The sequence below is a fragment of the Pleurodeles waltl genome, chromosome 1_2, assembly GCF_031143425.1.
Source record: "Pleurodeles waltl isolate 20211129_DDA chromosome 1_2, aPleWal1.hap1.20221129, whole genome shotgun sequence".
Classification (NCBI taxonomy): domain Eukaryota; kingdom Metazoa; phylum Chordata; class Amphibia; order Caudata; family Salamandridae; genus Pleurodeles; species Pleurodeles waltl.
In genome coordinates this window covers 705,731,863-705,747,049 of record NC_090437.1, presented here as the reverse complement: position 1 = coordinate 705,747,049, position 15,187 = coordinate 705,731,863, and the positions used below count along the sequence as shown (strand labels likewise).

Below are 15,187 nucleotides of genomic sequence, written 5' to 3'. Positions count from 1 at the left end.
CGTATTTCTTCAACCACATCTGGGTCACACTCTTTGTATTTTTCCACTTCTGCCTGCAGCTGTTCTTTTTGCTGTCGGAGCGCTGCAAGTTCTTTCACGAGCGCTGCACGTTCTTCCTGAAACACGAATGCGTACGAAACGAGGCAGAAGTAGTTTAGTGCATGAAATTGGCATTTTTGTACATACCATTATATTTACGTTATCCTGCGAGTAGCCTTACACTCACTGGGTAGGCGTAAGGACACGGTACTTAATTTTCAGATGGAAAATCTTTCTTGGGCCGCACAAGCCGCTTGCTTTGCCTGTAGGACTGCATAAATATGGCACTTATTTACTCAACGTCTACTACCACATTACTCTTTGGAGTACCCGGAGACAGACATAACATTTTATCACAGTGCAAGCTGTTACTATCTTTTCTGTGGTGCATCATTGATAAACTGGATGGAAAAACAAGATGACATACATTATTTGTGAAACCACCTACTAAAGCTCTGCCGAACTTAACCACATTGTGTTCAGGAAACCCTGACAACGTAACTTTTCAGACTTGCCTCCAATACAGATTGTCTATGAACTTGCTGTAGAATATTGGGCATGGGAATTGGCCCAACATGGAAGTTATCTTCCCCTTCACCAATCAAGCAGATTCGGAGTAAGAAGCGCAGAGTCCATTTACAAAATCAGCCAGCTGGAATCACCTTCAAAATAAAGGATCCCTCAAAATTCTGAAACGGGTCACTAGGATCCATAACATACTACTGGCCTCTTTACACGAAAGAAAGAAGCAGGCTGGTATTAGTTCTCTGAAGCTAAGGGAGCTTTAAACGGAAGTAGAACAATACCTTGTTTATTCACCCATAGACATGGTCTATACTTAAGCAGTAACCCAGGGTTCTCATTCCTTTTTTAAGTGCAAGGGCAGATGATTTGCCCAACATTCACATGTTAATTGAACAGATGAGCAGTAAAAGCAAGAGTATCCTTTGTCACAGCAGTTTACTGACGAAGGCAAGTCTCCTTAAAAACTACTTACAGGGTCCTTAAAATGTGAGTTGACATCTCTTGAGATAAAAAACACGAGCAAAGTGGAAAACAAAGAAGCCCTAGGCTTTAAGGTGAAGGACCTCATTCGATTTCCTGGAATTCGTGCACAATTTCGAAACACGAAACCTTGAACTACAACCCCAAATTTAGTTACACCATTTGCAGATCACTGTATCTCTCAAGAAGAACCCACTTATTGTGTCCATGGAAAGCGTTGCAGTCGCCATACAACGGAGTACGACAACTTAAAATAAATAATATCAATTTCAGGACACTCAGCAACACTCAAAGAAGAGCAACAAACACAAGAATGCTTATGGAATGTCAAGAAACCCTCTACCAGAATATACCGAGGACAACTGTGAAACTTTCCTACTCAAAAGAAAACAAATAAGGTAACCCTGTCACAAGTCCACGGACAAGAAATGATGCAAAATCTACAGGGCAAAACGATTATCATGATAAAGGGACAAAACATTTCATTAATGCATATAGAACAGAGTGAAATGTTGAATACCTTAAGACAACCGGAGAGCTGCAACTCCTAAAGCAACTAACGACCACTCCTCCAATCCTATCGACCTCCCTTCCACTAACATCTAAATCGCAGAAAGGAGATTCACAAAAGAACTCTAGGAAAATGTAATGTGTGGAAAAAAATAATTACTTTACAATCCCTTATTTGGATTCAATTCAAACCACTGAAAGATACGGAAAGTGAGTAAGTTTACTATGTACTAATTTTAATTATGGGTTAATATTACCAGTTGCTTACTCTGAAAGCGTCTCTTAGCACTACCAGAAATAAGTCATCTTAGCTGCAGGGTTCCGGCGAACATGCTGAATGGTAGCAGCAAAAAAATATGACTTACGGGTGAGGGTGCACAACGCTGCAGCCATTTTAGCTTTTTTAAAGTTTCAAGATGGGAGGACGCCTAACTTGAATCAGTAAATTAAATAAATAAATAAAAGGTGGAATAAAGTGCATTGTACTGAAAGGAACGACCCAGCAGGGCACAGCAGTTGCTAGGCCTTCTAAATAAAGTAAAAAATAGACATTAAAAAAAAAACAAAAAACAAAAAACAGATGTGAAGGGCAAAAGAGTGTGTGGGGATGGGGAGAGTGTGGGTGTTTCAAGCAAGCAAGCAATTGAACCGCATGAGAAGCAGGGAACAACAGTAAGGCGATTAGCAATGGGCAGGAGAGAAAGAGGAGTTGGGAGAAATAAAAAACATGCAAAAGGTGTATAGGGCGGGGGATGAGGGGCAGTACAAACAATTGAAAAGCTTGTGGCAGCAGCACAATGTGCAAAGGGATGTACATGTGAGAAAAAAGCAGCACACAGGAGATAGAGCAAGAATACCCATGCACTCCCACGAAGGGCTGAAATAAAAATAAAAAATGAGTTCCCTGAATATCAGCTGTGGAAAGCTACACGTCATTTAGTCAAAAGGATGGTAAAGAAGCTACATTCCAGGGAAAGGACAAACATTAGAAGGGAAAGGAAAGGTATCGAAAATAATCACCATCAAGCAACTCAGATTGACAAGAAAACTACTCATAAGCAGTGGGCTGACTCAACGCCCATTCTAATTAGTGGTGTTGTGTATAAAAGGCCTTTCAACAATAGATAGCTAAATGCTGCCTGTAGGCGAGACATGAAAAGTAATGGGCAAGCTAGAGGTAAAAAGTCAGGTCTTTAATTGTCTCCTGAACTACAAGTGGTTAATAGTGAAGTGAAAGTGAGAGGGAAGATCATTCCAAGTTAATGCGACATGGACACAAAACTATTTATACCCACATCCCTTGCAGTTGAACTTTGGCACTTGAAACAAGAGGTGGGCAGCTAATCCTAGAGAGTGTTTCAGTATATATATATTTTAACTAATCTTTTCAAATACAAATCTTGGTCTTTGACCAAAACGTTTGTGAATCACATACAAAGTTTTGAATACAATAGTGTAGGTATTTCAAATGGGGATAGGCATGTTGACACTTACTTAGATTGAGCAAAAGCTGAGCTCCAGAACTTAGCATCATTTGCAGTTGACAAAGGCAAGCAAGTGGAAGCCTTAAATAGAAAGGGTTTCCAAAGTCAATGTGAAATTGTTTTGCACTGACAATAATGACATGATGGGAGAAAACAGAAAAATCAAAATATTCAAAGTGACCCCGGACGGTGTTACAAACCAAGCTCAGAAACAGCATTTCACTGCTGGTCAAGTATTATCCCTAAGTTTCGGACTGAACTCGACAGCACAAGAAGACCCTTAGTAAGGCCAAGAGATAATGCCATTTTTAATTTATTGTTTCTGGATTAACAAAATCTCAGTTTTGAATGGCTTAAATTTAAATTAAGAAAACTTCTTTCCATCCATTGACAGGTCACTTCCAAGCCCGGCTTAAGGCTGGATGGTTAATTACTCCCGCATTCCTGTAAACCCGTGTAGCAGGCACATAAGAGGACATTCATATAGAGTAAATAAAGAAACAGAAAAGGTTGACCCCCACAGGACACCTCATTTCTGAGCAGACAAATAAATCTCACCTTTGTTAATGCTCTTTCGGTGGATACTTAACTGCAGATTTCTTATCTTGTGAACATTCCTCCAGCTGTCACACTGGATCCGGAAACTCAAAAGAAGTACTCCTGCACACTGCTAGGTGGAGTTGTGCGACTGCATCAGTGTTGTTCCACTCCGGACGTGACAAGCAGGCTGCATATAAGTGCCAGCCAGGCAAGCTGATATCAGTTGCTTTCAAAGGCTTGTCGGCACCCTCAGGTTCAGAGCCCAACAAATTAGTTTGACCAGTGTACTTCTCGCTAGTTTTGGGCAATTATAGGTGAAAAAAGGGTCCATTCCACAGAAAAGGGAGGTCAGATGGCCGGCGAGGAATCTGCAGTTAGCTAATATTCACCAGAAAGGGATTACAAAGGTAAGTTACATTGTTCTGATGGACACTTAACTGCAGATTCCTCGCCTTGTAAATAGATATCAAAGCTGTACCTGCCACAGAGGCAGGTCTGTGGAATGGCTCAGACCACAAAAAACTTCAGCAGGACCATACAGGCAAAAGACCCATCCAGATGGACCAAACTTTCAACAGAACAGCATTTTATGAATGTGAACTGATGCCCACGTAGGAACCTGACAGATATCCAGGACAGGCACTCAGAATGCTAGCTCCTTAGCAGCAGCTTTGGCTCAAGTGGAACGAGCCCTTAATCTGTCAGGTGGCTGCTTCTCAACTAGTATGTAGCGATTTTTATGCTGAGGATTATCCACTTAGAGATTGTTCTTTTCTCCACTACCTTGGCCGTCTATGCTCCTGAGAAACCCATAGAGTTGATATTCTACCAGGTGGCCCTTGGTACGATTAATGTAGAAATTGAGGGATTTATTGAGGTACAAAGAAAAATATCTCCATTCTTCTTTTGAGGGGTGAAGCAGGGCAGACAAAGTCAGAAGGCTGACAGACTACCCAACATGAAAGGTGTTACAGCCTTCTGCAGGAAGGCAGCTCAAGTTCCCAACACCAGTTTCTTTGAAAATAATGTACTGTAAGCCTCTGGACTTAAAGTGCCTACAGCTCACTCACACGATGAGTAGCATGAATACAACCAGAAAGGCCGTTTTCAGGGTCAAGAAACGTAGTGCAAAATTGTTTATTGGCTTAAATGGGGTACACAACAGAAAAGTGAGAACCAAAATCAAATCCTACTGTGGCATCACAAAGGGCTTTGGTGGAAATGTGCTGTAAACCCTTAAGAAACCTAATTACAGCAGGTGATTTAAACAAAGAAGACTAATCTGGTAACAGTCCTAGAAGCCTCAAAACATTCTCATTTAGATCCAGGACAGAGCCTGAAACATTGAGATTATGGCCCAAATGCCCTGGACTTTGCTCTGGGAGGGAGGGGGGATGTAAAGAAATGAATCCTTTCAAGGATAGCTCCGATGAGCAGGAGTTCTTTGAAGGAGTAAGGTGTGACTTCAATTTTTTTGATGGTGACCCCCAATGATGTTAGGAGGTTCCGAGACACCTGGAGGTGGTCTATGACTGTCCGGGTCAAGCATGCCTTCAACAGCCAGTCATGGGGGAACAGGATGACTGCTATAGCCAACTTCTCAATGTGCGCTGTGACCACTGCCACCACTTTCTTGAACACCTGAGGGCACTGGTTAGGACAAACTGGAATGCTGCGTGTGCACAACGGGAACATGGAAATACACATCATGTAGGTCCCAACATCACCATCTAGTTTCGGATATCCAGGGCAACCAAGAGATGGGCTAGCATGAGCATCTTCAATTTGTCCTTCCGCGGACAGACCTTAAAAACATTGTTCTTTGGCACAAGGAATTAGCAGGAGTAACACCCAACTCCTACTTCTGAGGCCCAAACTCTCTGTATGGCTCTTTTGGTCAAAAGGGCCTGCATTACCTGCAGCAAAGTGGGCATGTGTTCCTCTCTCATCCGTGTTGGTGGGGCATGCAGTGGCCAGAAAGAAAAAGAAGGGAACAGCCCCATTTGACAAGTTGGAGAACCCATATGCCCAAAATGGTGTCTTGCCAACCTTGTAGAAAATGTCTGATCCTGACCCAGACAGGGTGGGCCTGGGTTAAACAGGGCACACAAAAGTGGCTTTTCAGTTGTCACTGACTGAGGAGTAGGGGGCTGAGCGGTACGTTGTCCCATGTTGCCCTGAACTTTGTTTCTGGATGCTGAGGCCTTGACCATGAAATGGCTAAGAATATTGTGCCGACTGGGGGGGACGGGGAGAGGTCTGGCTTTGGTGGTATTGGAATCCTCTAGAGTATACACTTAAGGGACTAAGCTGCTCAAGAATATGCCGGATAGGGGCAGACAGGGCAGAGAATGTGCTGTGGCATGACGTCCCTTAAAACATTCAAGGGCAGAATAAGCTTTCTCACCAAAGTGGCAAGAGTTATAAAATGGCATGGCCAGTAAAGATGCCTGTTCATCCACAGTGAAGTCCATAGACCTCATTCTGGTGTGGCACTATAGCACCACACTTGTACCCAATGCATGCAGTCAGTTGTGTTGAGGCCAGACCTTACAACACATTTTGCCACATCTCCATCCTCCTGTATGGTTTGGGCTAAAGACGCCTGTAGTTTCACTGGAAGTGCCGCATCCCATGAGGCATCACAGAACTAAGAAAAATGAAGACAAAACCTGTGGCAAAGTATTCCGTTCTGCCTGGTGAAGGACTGAGGAGTATGAATCTGGCTTCAATCTTTAAATATTTGGACCTGAAAGTTTTCTCAGAGAGACTGAGAGGCTGGCATCTTGCTGATGCACAAGAAGAAGAGGGTCCAGGATCTATGGAAGTGTCTGCTTTGCTAAGGACCCTTTTTTTCCCCCTGAGACTGAAGTGAAGGAAATCCAGACATCAAAGACAGCTGCAAGCACAAAAAAAAAAAACAAAAAAAAAAAACAACAAGACCAATGGTAACTGATCTGCTGGATGTGGAAAAGCTTATTTTTTCACTCAAACTCCTGGTCTGGTGACCATGGGACATTCTTTGGGAGGGTGGGCGAAGCAGGGAAGTTAAAAACCATTTGCTACAAGTTCTGAAATGTTGACTTAGGAAATGTTTCCTCCGTCCTGAGGACTGGGATCAGGTGCCAAAATAAATCTGAAGAAGATGTGATCTTAGAGAGGAAGTGTCCTGGTTTGACACTCTCAGAGAATTTTATCATAATACTGAGAAATTTCCTAGTTAACGAGAAGGAAAGTTTCAATTCTATTAAGGACACGGAGGCGAGGATTATGCATTATCTTTCTTCACTTTTTATTAACAACAGGTTCAAAGTTCAACAAAAAACAACTACAACACCCATCACCCATGGGCCCACATCCCCATAGTAACCAATGTCCAATTACATTGTTATCCGACTGCCCGTATAAATATGCCATCACGATGACGTCCATCCTCGAATTCACTGCGAACTGAAGTTAGACTGTCGCTAGGTAGATGTAACCTCTGTACCTAGGAATAAATGTGAACACTGAGATCAGCAACTAAATTCTCCAACTGAAAGAAGTAAGTAAAACAACCATCGAAAAGCCATCCCACGCATGGATCCAATACCAAGATTGCAACATCATAGATCGATTACAAATCATACAATGCAAATACCACAGTCTCAATTCAAGAAAATATATAGAATACCACCTCCCAATCCGGTGAATTCATGATGGGCGGGCGACATGCCTGTGATGTCGGGTGGGATAATCCTCACCTCTGTGTCCTTAATAGAATTGAAACTTTCCTTCGCGTTAGCTAGGAAATTTCTCATTCTATGTCAGGACCGGAGGCGAGGATTACGCATGTTCAAAGCTTACTTACCACTAACGAAGCGGCCTCATGAATAGGCTTAAAGTAGAACTTTTTAAACGTCGACTCCGACGACCAGTCATCCGCGTTCATAATATCCTCTAGTCTTCCCCCTACCTGGACTGCTTTGGATGTCATAGCACCCCAAGTGGAGTGGGCTCCAAAGACCTGAACATTGATGCCCGCTTCCGTCAATATCCATCTGACTCATCGGGCAATGGAGGGGGAGGAAACTGCCCTGAAGGGTTTCTTAACTGAAATGAGCAATTGCCTCTCCCCCGGTGGGCGAAGCTCTGCCGTCACATCCTTATAAGTCTTTAGACATCGTACCACACATAATTTGGGAGAAAACTCAAACGCTGGATAGGTTACCGACCTGGTATTACACTTTGTCCACCGTGAGATCGTGAAGGTCACCCCGTCTGGGGAAAAAAACTCTAGCTGAAATATCTAGAGCCCTAACATCCGAGACTCGTTTACACAAGATGAGGCATAGCAGAGTAGCCAGCTTAGCTGATAACTGCTTTCGTGAAAGGTACTGGTTGTCTGGCCAGGAGGCAAAAAGACGTAAAACCTGGTTGACATCCCATAGGGACGAATACCTGGGTTCAGGAGGCCTGGTCAGTCTAATGCCTTTCAGGAGTTTGCACACCCACGGGTTTTCCCCCACCGGGCACTTATTAACTGGGAATGCCCCGCAGAAATCGCCGATCGGACCGAGTTGATCGTGCAGTAGGACTGACCCGACGCCACGAGACCGGCCCAAAAAATCTATGATATCCGTAATATGGGGCCCCCATGGGATTGACGTGCCTTCCCACGCACCAACGTGCCCAGCGGTTCCAGGCTGATCTGTACCTCTTACAGGTACTTGGAGCCCAGGCCTGTCTGATGAATCCCACAGCCTCCTGTGAAAGTCTGTGGTCCGTCCAACGATCCCAGAAATCCTCCAAGCTACTAGCGAGAGATGTCCCTCTGGACTGGACAGAATGGTCGGGGAGATCAGAAGCGCAATTGGAAGATTGCAGGAGAGCTCCAGCAGAGAGGGGAACCACACCTGCCAACGCCAAAGCAGGGTGATCAAGATCACTGTCGCCCCTTGACGACGCACTTGTGCTGTCGCCCTCGGGATCAAGAGGAAGGGGGGAAAGGCATAATTCTGATCCTGACCCCTGTCCTGAAGAAAAGCGTCCACTGCCATCGCACCGGGATCTGGGCGCCAGCTGAAGTACCGGGGCAACTGAGCGTTCCATCTGGACGCAAAGAGATCCACCGAACAGGGGCTCCATCGCTCCAGAAGAGCTAGAAACACCGTTCTGTCCAGACGCTAATCGCTGGGATCCTCCAGATATCTGGAGTTCCAGTCCGCCAGGGTGTTCATGGACCCCAGGAGGTATTCCGCTGTCACCGAGATTTGATGCTGGAGGTAGAAGTGCCAGAAATCCTTCGCCAGCTCCGCCAGAGCCCTCAAGTGAGTACCTTCCAGACGGTTTATGTACTGAACCGCCAAAATGTTGTCCATTCTCAGGAGAATGCAACAAGAGACCTTGTCCCGCGTCAGAGATCTGATCGCGAAAGAACCCGCTAGGAGTTCCAGACAGTTGATCTGGAGGTTGAGCTCCCGATGGGTCCAGCGTCCCCCAAAAAAGACACATCCCCACAACGAGCTCCCCAGCCATAACGGCTGGCGTCCGACTCGATCACCAGATCCGGCGAGGCTCCGAAGATCGCCCTGCTGTTCCACGCCTCCATGTGGTCCAGCCACCACTGGATCTCTGTCCACGCCTCCTGGGAAAGAGCTACTAGCTCGGAGTAAGAGAGGCTGCGCCGCAGGTGATGAGCCTTGAGGCTTTGGAGGGCCCTGTAATGGAGCAGCCCCGGGAAGATGGCCTGAATCGAAGATGAGAGGAGTTCCACCACTCTGGCCAACTGCCGTAATGAGATTCTGTCCTGCCTTAAGACCTTGGACAACTCCTTCTTGATCTTCGTAATCTTCGTGCCTGGAAAACTGAGGGAAGCCACCTGAGAATCGATGAGAAACCCCAGAAATGTCATGAACTGCGAGGGAAGCAGCTCCGATTTCTGTGAGTTCACCACGAACCCCAAGTCCTGGAGGAGCTGAATAGTTGTGTTGGCGTTGGAGATTAGTCGCTTGCGCGATTGAGCCATCAGAAGGATGTCGTCGAGGTAAATGATCAGACGGATCCCTCGAGACAGTAGTTACTCCACCACTGGTTTGAGCAGTTTCGTGAAGCACCACGGAGCCGACGACAGACTGAACGGAAGGGACGTGAATTCGAACACCTGATCCTTCCAGATAAACTGGAGGAACCGGCGGTGAGGGGGAAAGATTGGGACCGTAAGGTAGGCATCCTTGAGGTCCAAACGGATCATCCAATCCCCATGCAACAGGAGATCCCTGAGCATGTGGATGCCCTCCATTTTGAAATGTCGATACACAACCCAGTCATTGAAGGCTTTGAGATTGATGACCGGTCGGAATCCCTTGTCTTTTTCCTCCACAAGAAAAAGATTGCTCAGGAAGCCCCTGGGATGAATGGTCGAAAGACGAATTGCCTCTTTTTGCAGAAGTCCCTGAACCTCTGTGTCTATCAGAGCCGCCTCTGACTCCGAGAATATTAAGGGATGGGGAGGGAACTCCTGAACCGGCATCCCCCAGAACTCGATGTGGAACCCCGACACCGTCTGCAACACCCAGGCGTCTGACGTTAGTTGGGCCCACTTGTGCGCAAAATGCCGCAGCCTCCCTCTGAGAATGCGAGGGGAAAAAAGGGTAACACTCACCGTTGGCACCTCTGGGGGCGTTAGTGCCACCCCGGGCGTTTCTTCTGACAGAGACAACAGTGCGCGCGCGCGCGGTCAACCAAAACAAGCGTTTAACAAAGCAATTTTTACAAAAACCAAACTCTCCGAACTCTACCGACTCAGAGACAGAGAAGGGACACTTATCTGTATGAGTGAGCAGTGAAGAAAGAGGATGGACGTCATCGTGATACGGGCAGTCGGATAACAATGTGATTGGACATTGGTTACCATGGGGATGTGGACCCATGGGTGTTGTAGTTGTATTTTGTTGAACTTTGAACCTGCTGTTAATAAAAAGTGAAGAAAGATAATGCATAATCCTCACCTCCGGTCCTGACATAGAATTAAAGCTCTGTGGTCTTAGATCTTGTGAAGACATGCCCCTCTGGTGGATTGCGACATCCAGAAAATTTAATAAGTCGGGAGACAGACCACAAGAGTGAGAACAGATGCAAAATGTGCTTGACAACATTGCAATCTCGGAAGCTACAATCTATAAGATAGTAATGCCCTCAGAAGTTTCCAGCATGTCAAAAGTGGTGTGTTGCAAAATGTATGTATCTGACACTGTGGAGCCATGCTTGGACAAAGCTGACAGATTCTGACTTCTCATGAAACAATTAAGTACAAAGGTAAAGCTTGTGAGAAGGACAAACTGCTAGCCATTGCCAGATCTCACTTTACTGAGGGGGACAAATATGTATTCAGCAGTAACTCATTGGATAACATTGGGTTTTTGGTTTCTAATGGTTTCCTATGAAAGCTTCATAAAGTTTATATGACTCCTGAAGACTAGATCATTTCTCTGACACACATCATTTTACATCTTCTAATGAAATTGGTTTTGGAATTTTAATATGCTTACTTCTCATCGGTAATGATGTTTTGATGATACTGTTGATACGCTAAGCAGAATGTTCTTTCGGAGGAAGACCTTGTTCCTGAAGGAAAGCTTAGAATTCCTCAGAGGAACCTTTTTCCTTAAACACACTAGATTGTTTTGACCTTATGGGAACTCAGCAACAGTTCATGTTAAGACTGAGACATCTTTCCAGTCTAAACATGTTTCCAACTCAATCCTGTTTCCTACACAAAGTAACAAACTGTTTGAATCATGTATTCTACTCAATGAGGGGTATTTTACTCACTGATGGACTCCCTGTGCCTTCAAAGGCACATGGTGAGAAAGAATTACAGTTGTAGGGGAGTTTGGGGACTGGGGAGCCTGTGTATTTGGTGATACACCCAGTTGCAATGTCATAAGCCTGTGCAGTGACATATGAAGTAGTGAGGCTGCGAGGAAGGAGACACAGGTTCTGCCAATTGGATGAGAAGTGGAGCAGCTGGGTGCAAAAGTGGATGACGGTGTCTCCATTTTGAATGCAGGACTTTTGAAACCGCTTCAGTGGAGTACTCCTCTACCGTCTTGCTATCTGAACTGCAATCACAGCTAGGTGGACTGATGAGAGAGCTGCTTGGAGAGGCACTCATTGTGGAGGACGATAGGCATGGTCACCGCCAAAAGAACCATCTCATTCCCATGATGGATCATCTAGCAAAAGGCAAAAGAGGTATGCTGTGAGACAGCGTGCTGTGATATGTGCATGTACAAATGAGAGGCAATGTGAATGACTATGGAGCCTCTGCTTGGAACATAAAACTTGTGGATATGGTGGCCTGCAAGTAGCTGAGGCTCTCCTGATAGGCTGCCCTCTATTTTATCTTCTCAGTTTTCATGAGGAGAGACATGAACAACTTTGTACCACAATAGTGGATGTGGGATCGGCACAAGAGGTCAGCAGGGATAAAGAACATCACTGATGCTCAGTTTGGTTGCTTTATATGTGGAGGCATTGACTGGATGCCTTTACTGTCTGCACAAGTTTACTATGTTCCACCTTGCACTTAGGGAAGACAATCGTATGTACAGAGTAAATCACCACTGCAGAGTATAGTCGAAATGATTGAACATACTGCACCCCTCTTGAATTGTGGAAGGACATACAACTTGCTGCCAGCAAGGGAAAGGGGGATGAGAAACAAGCAAAACTGCCTATCAAAAAGAAGAATCCTTCTAAATGACCAGAACATCTACTGAGTCCAGTGGCTTTAATGTTGGGTAGCTCACTGTGAATTATAAATATTGCCTTAATGAAACTGTAATCGCTGCAGTTATCTTGATGTTCCATGCTAACCAGTCGCGGCTCGCTGACCTGTAAATGGGGGAGGGGGGTCAGCGTGCGCAGGGGGACAGAGAGAGAGGTGGCGTAGTGGGCAGGTAACATTTCTTTAAAAAATAAAAACACAAAAAAACATACCTCCTCCCTTGCCGCGCCGCTTCTCTCTCCCTCGTCGTCACTGCAGGCAGGCACAGGCTCCCAGCCTGCCCTGTAGCCAATCCTGTCACTGCTCAGAGCAGCGTCAGGATTGTCTGGGAGCGCCCTGGTTGGGTGCTCCCAGGCAGACTGAGGAGCCTGTGCAGGCTCTCTCCAGCCCAGCAACAGTGGCAGGTTGGAGAGAGCCTACTGCGCATGTGTGTTTGGCCGGCCCTGGATGGCCGGCCAAACACACGTGCTCTGAGGGGAGTGCTCTGTGAACTCTCCTCACTGCCCGTCACCTCCATGGCCCTGTCTCTTTCACCACGTTTATTAGCCCTTTTTGGTGAAAGGCTTGCAGCTTCTGCTGCCGGTTGGGGGGTGACGCTGCACCACCCTAATGGAGGATCCGCCCCTGAATCTACCAAGTTGTGTGCAGCTTCAACATGTAAAGCCTCACTCTCATATCTAGCACCATAGACATGAAATTCTTGAGTATTCTGCCCTGCTTTGAAAGTTTACATTTTTCTATCAGTTTGGACGTGTGCTGTTCCACTTCAGTAAAAGCATAGCTCTTTTGTTTTATCACATGTTCTCCGTTAGAGCCCTCCGCATGAAAAAACACATTTGCATTTTGTATTTGGTGGCTTAGCTTTATGCTTATGGGGTGCCAAGGGAACTTCTTATCTCCCAGATCTCTAATTCATAGACTATTTTATTTATTTCTTAATAAACACTTTCAGACTCCAAAATGACATGAGCGCAGATTTCTCGGTCATCACTGACAAAAAGGTTCGCCTGAAGCTTCATCTTGGCTACTTAACATGCAAAAAATGCCTATATTCCATTGATGGGTGTGGCATTGAGACACCCCCTCTGGCAGGGGACCTCGTTTCCATATGGAAGAAAAGGGGGCCGTTAAGTGGACTGGCACAGGAAACTCCTTCCCAGGGTCCAAAAGGTGCTGGGTTTGTATGCTGGTCACTGTAGGAAAATGGCTTATTAGTGATGGAGTAAGTACCCCCCTCAAGTAATAATCACAATCCTTGGACTCTGGGTGGCAGGAAGCTTGAGGCTCCCAGCAGATTCCAGTACACATGAGCCACAGTGGAGACCCCAGTTGTCTAGATTACCAACGTATCTAGAGTTGGTAGACTTTCCCTAGAGACAACGTACACCTTGGCAGAGAAAGACAGCAAGGACAAACATTACTGCACAACGATCTATTGTTCAAGTACACACACATACTGACTGGATTTGGCACGAGAGTGAGTGAAAGGTTCAAAATGTAAATTTTATTAAGAAGAGATTAAACAAAAATTGAAATACAATGTTAATAAATGGAAGTTAAAAAAACAGAACCAATGACTCACAGACTGTGAGCTGTAAAGCCACAACAAATCACTAAGGGTTTTACAGACCATTCACACACCTTTCATGAGTGACATACACAAAACTATTCACATCGCCAGCCACGGGCCCAGCACATTACAACACTCATACATCAACAGACACTGCTATTCAAGAGCCCATCACTTTTATAAACCCACAGGACTGAAACAGCAATCAACACCAGCTGAGAAGTGTGTGGACTGGTATTTGGCTGGCAATGTGTATGTGGTAACTAGCAACACGTCACTACACATCCTACCAGCCAAATGGCAGCTCACACATACCACCAGCTAAGTGCCAGTCCTCCCACACCGCCAAACAAGCAGCAGTCTAAACACAGTGTCATTGCCTATTTTTTAAAAATAAAAATAAACACAAACCGATTTGAAGGAGATGAATAACCGACTACGGCTAAAAATACAACACGTCTATCTAAATACATCAAACTACTGCCAACTGTTAAACTGAACAAAAAATATACAACAATACAGACCAGTTAGTTCACTTTTACACTCTTGATTTCTTCAAATACTTCAGTAGCATGTAGTATAGTATAAAACAAGAGGGCATAGATAGCGCAGGATTAGAAGGACACTCAGGGGCAGTACATATAACTCTCTTTTCACATGTATCTTCAGACAGACTCTACATCTCCTACAGCATTGGTTCCCAAACTTCTGACTCCTGAGGACCCCAACTAAATCATTACTGGAAGCCAGGGACGCCCAAGCAATTCATACAATTATATTTCAAACTTTAAAACAGTAATTAGCAAAAAATACACAAACAAGTACACACCAAACAAATACTCAAATTACTAAAGATAAAATTATTTTATATTGAAAAAATATGCAAAAATCAAAACATTTTAATGGGAAGGTTGGTGCTGCATCTCGGCGACTAACTTTTCAATGTTTGGTTTTATTCAGGAAAGTTGAACGCTCAGGTCAGATTCTACATTTCCCAAGCGATTTCGTTTTTTAATTTTTTAGGTACATAAGATCTGAGAAATCATAAGGGCCTCATCTCTCCACAGCCTCTCTGTCACATGTAACCCACTTTGCTATGCACATAAAATACTATTCTTTGCATGGTACATGTTCTTTGCAGCAGGTATATTAACTACCTGCGCTACCTTTGAGTCAAAACTGCCACAAGACAAAACTCCCATCTCTCTCCAACAGGTACATTATTCACTAGAGTTATCTCTACGCTTTAATTTTTGCCCGAAAGCTACT

At 44.9% G+C, this 15,187-nt stretch overlaps 1 protein-coding gene across 1 annotated transcript in view; it reads right to left on the bottom strand.

Moving 5' to 3' along the window:
- The window catches only part of MND1 (meiotic nuclear divisions 1), a 311,795-nt gene that overhangs the window by 47,971 nt on the left and 248,637 nt on the right, over positions 1-15,187 (bottom strand). The window contains exon 6 of the mRNA XM_069242805.1: positions 2-116. Within this exon, the coding sequence (XP_069098906.1) occupies positions 2-116 (115 nt within the window). The remainder of the gene's footprint in view (position 1; positions 117-15,187) is intronic.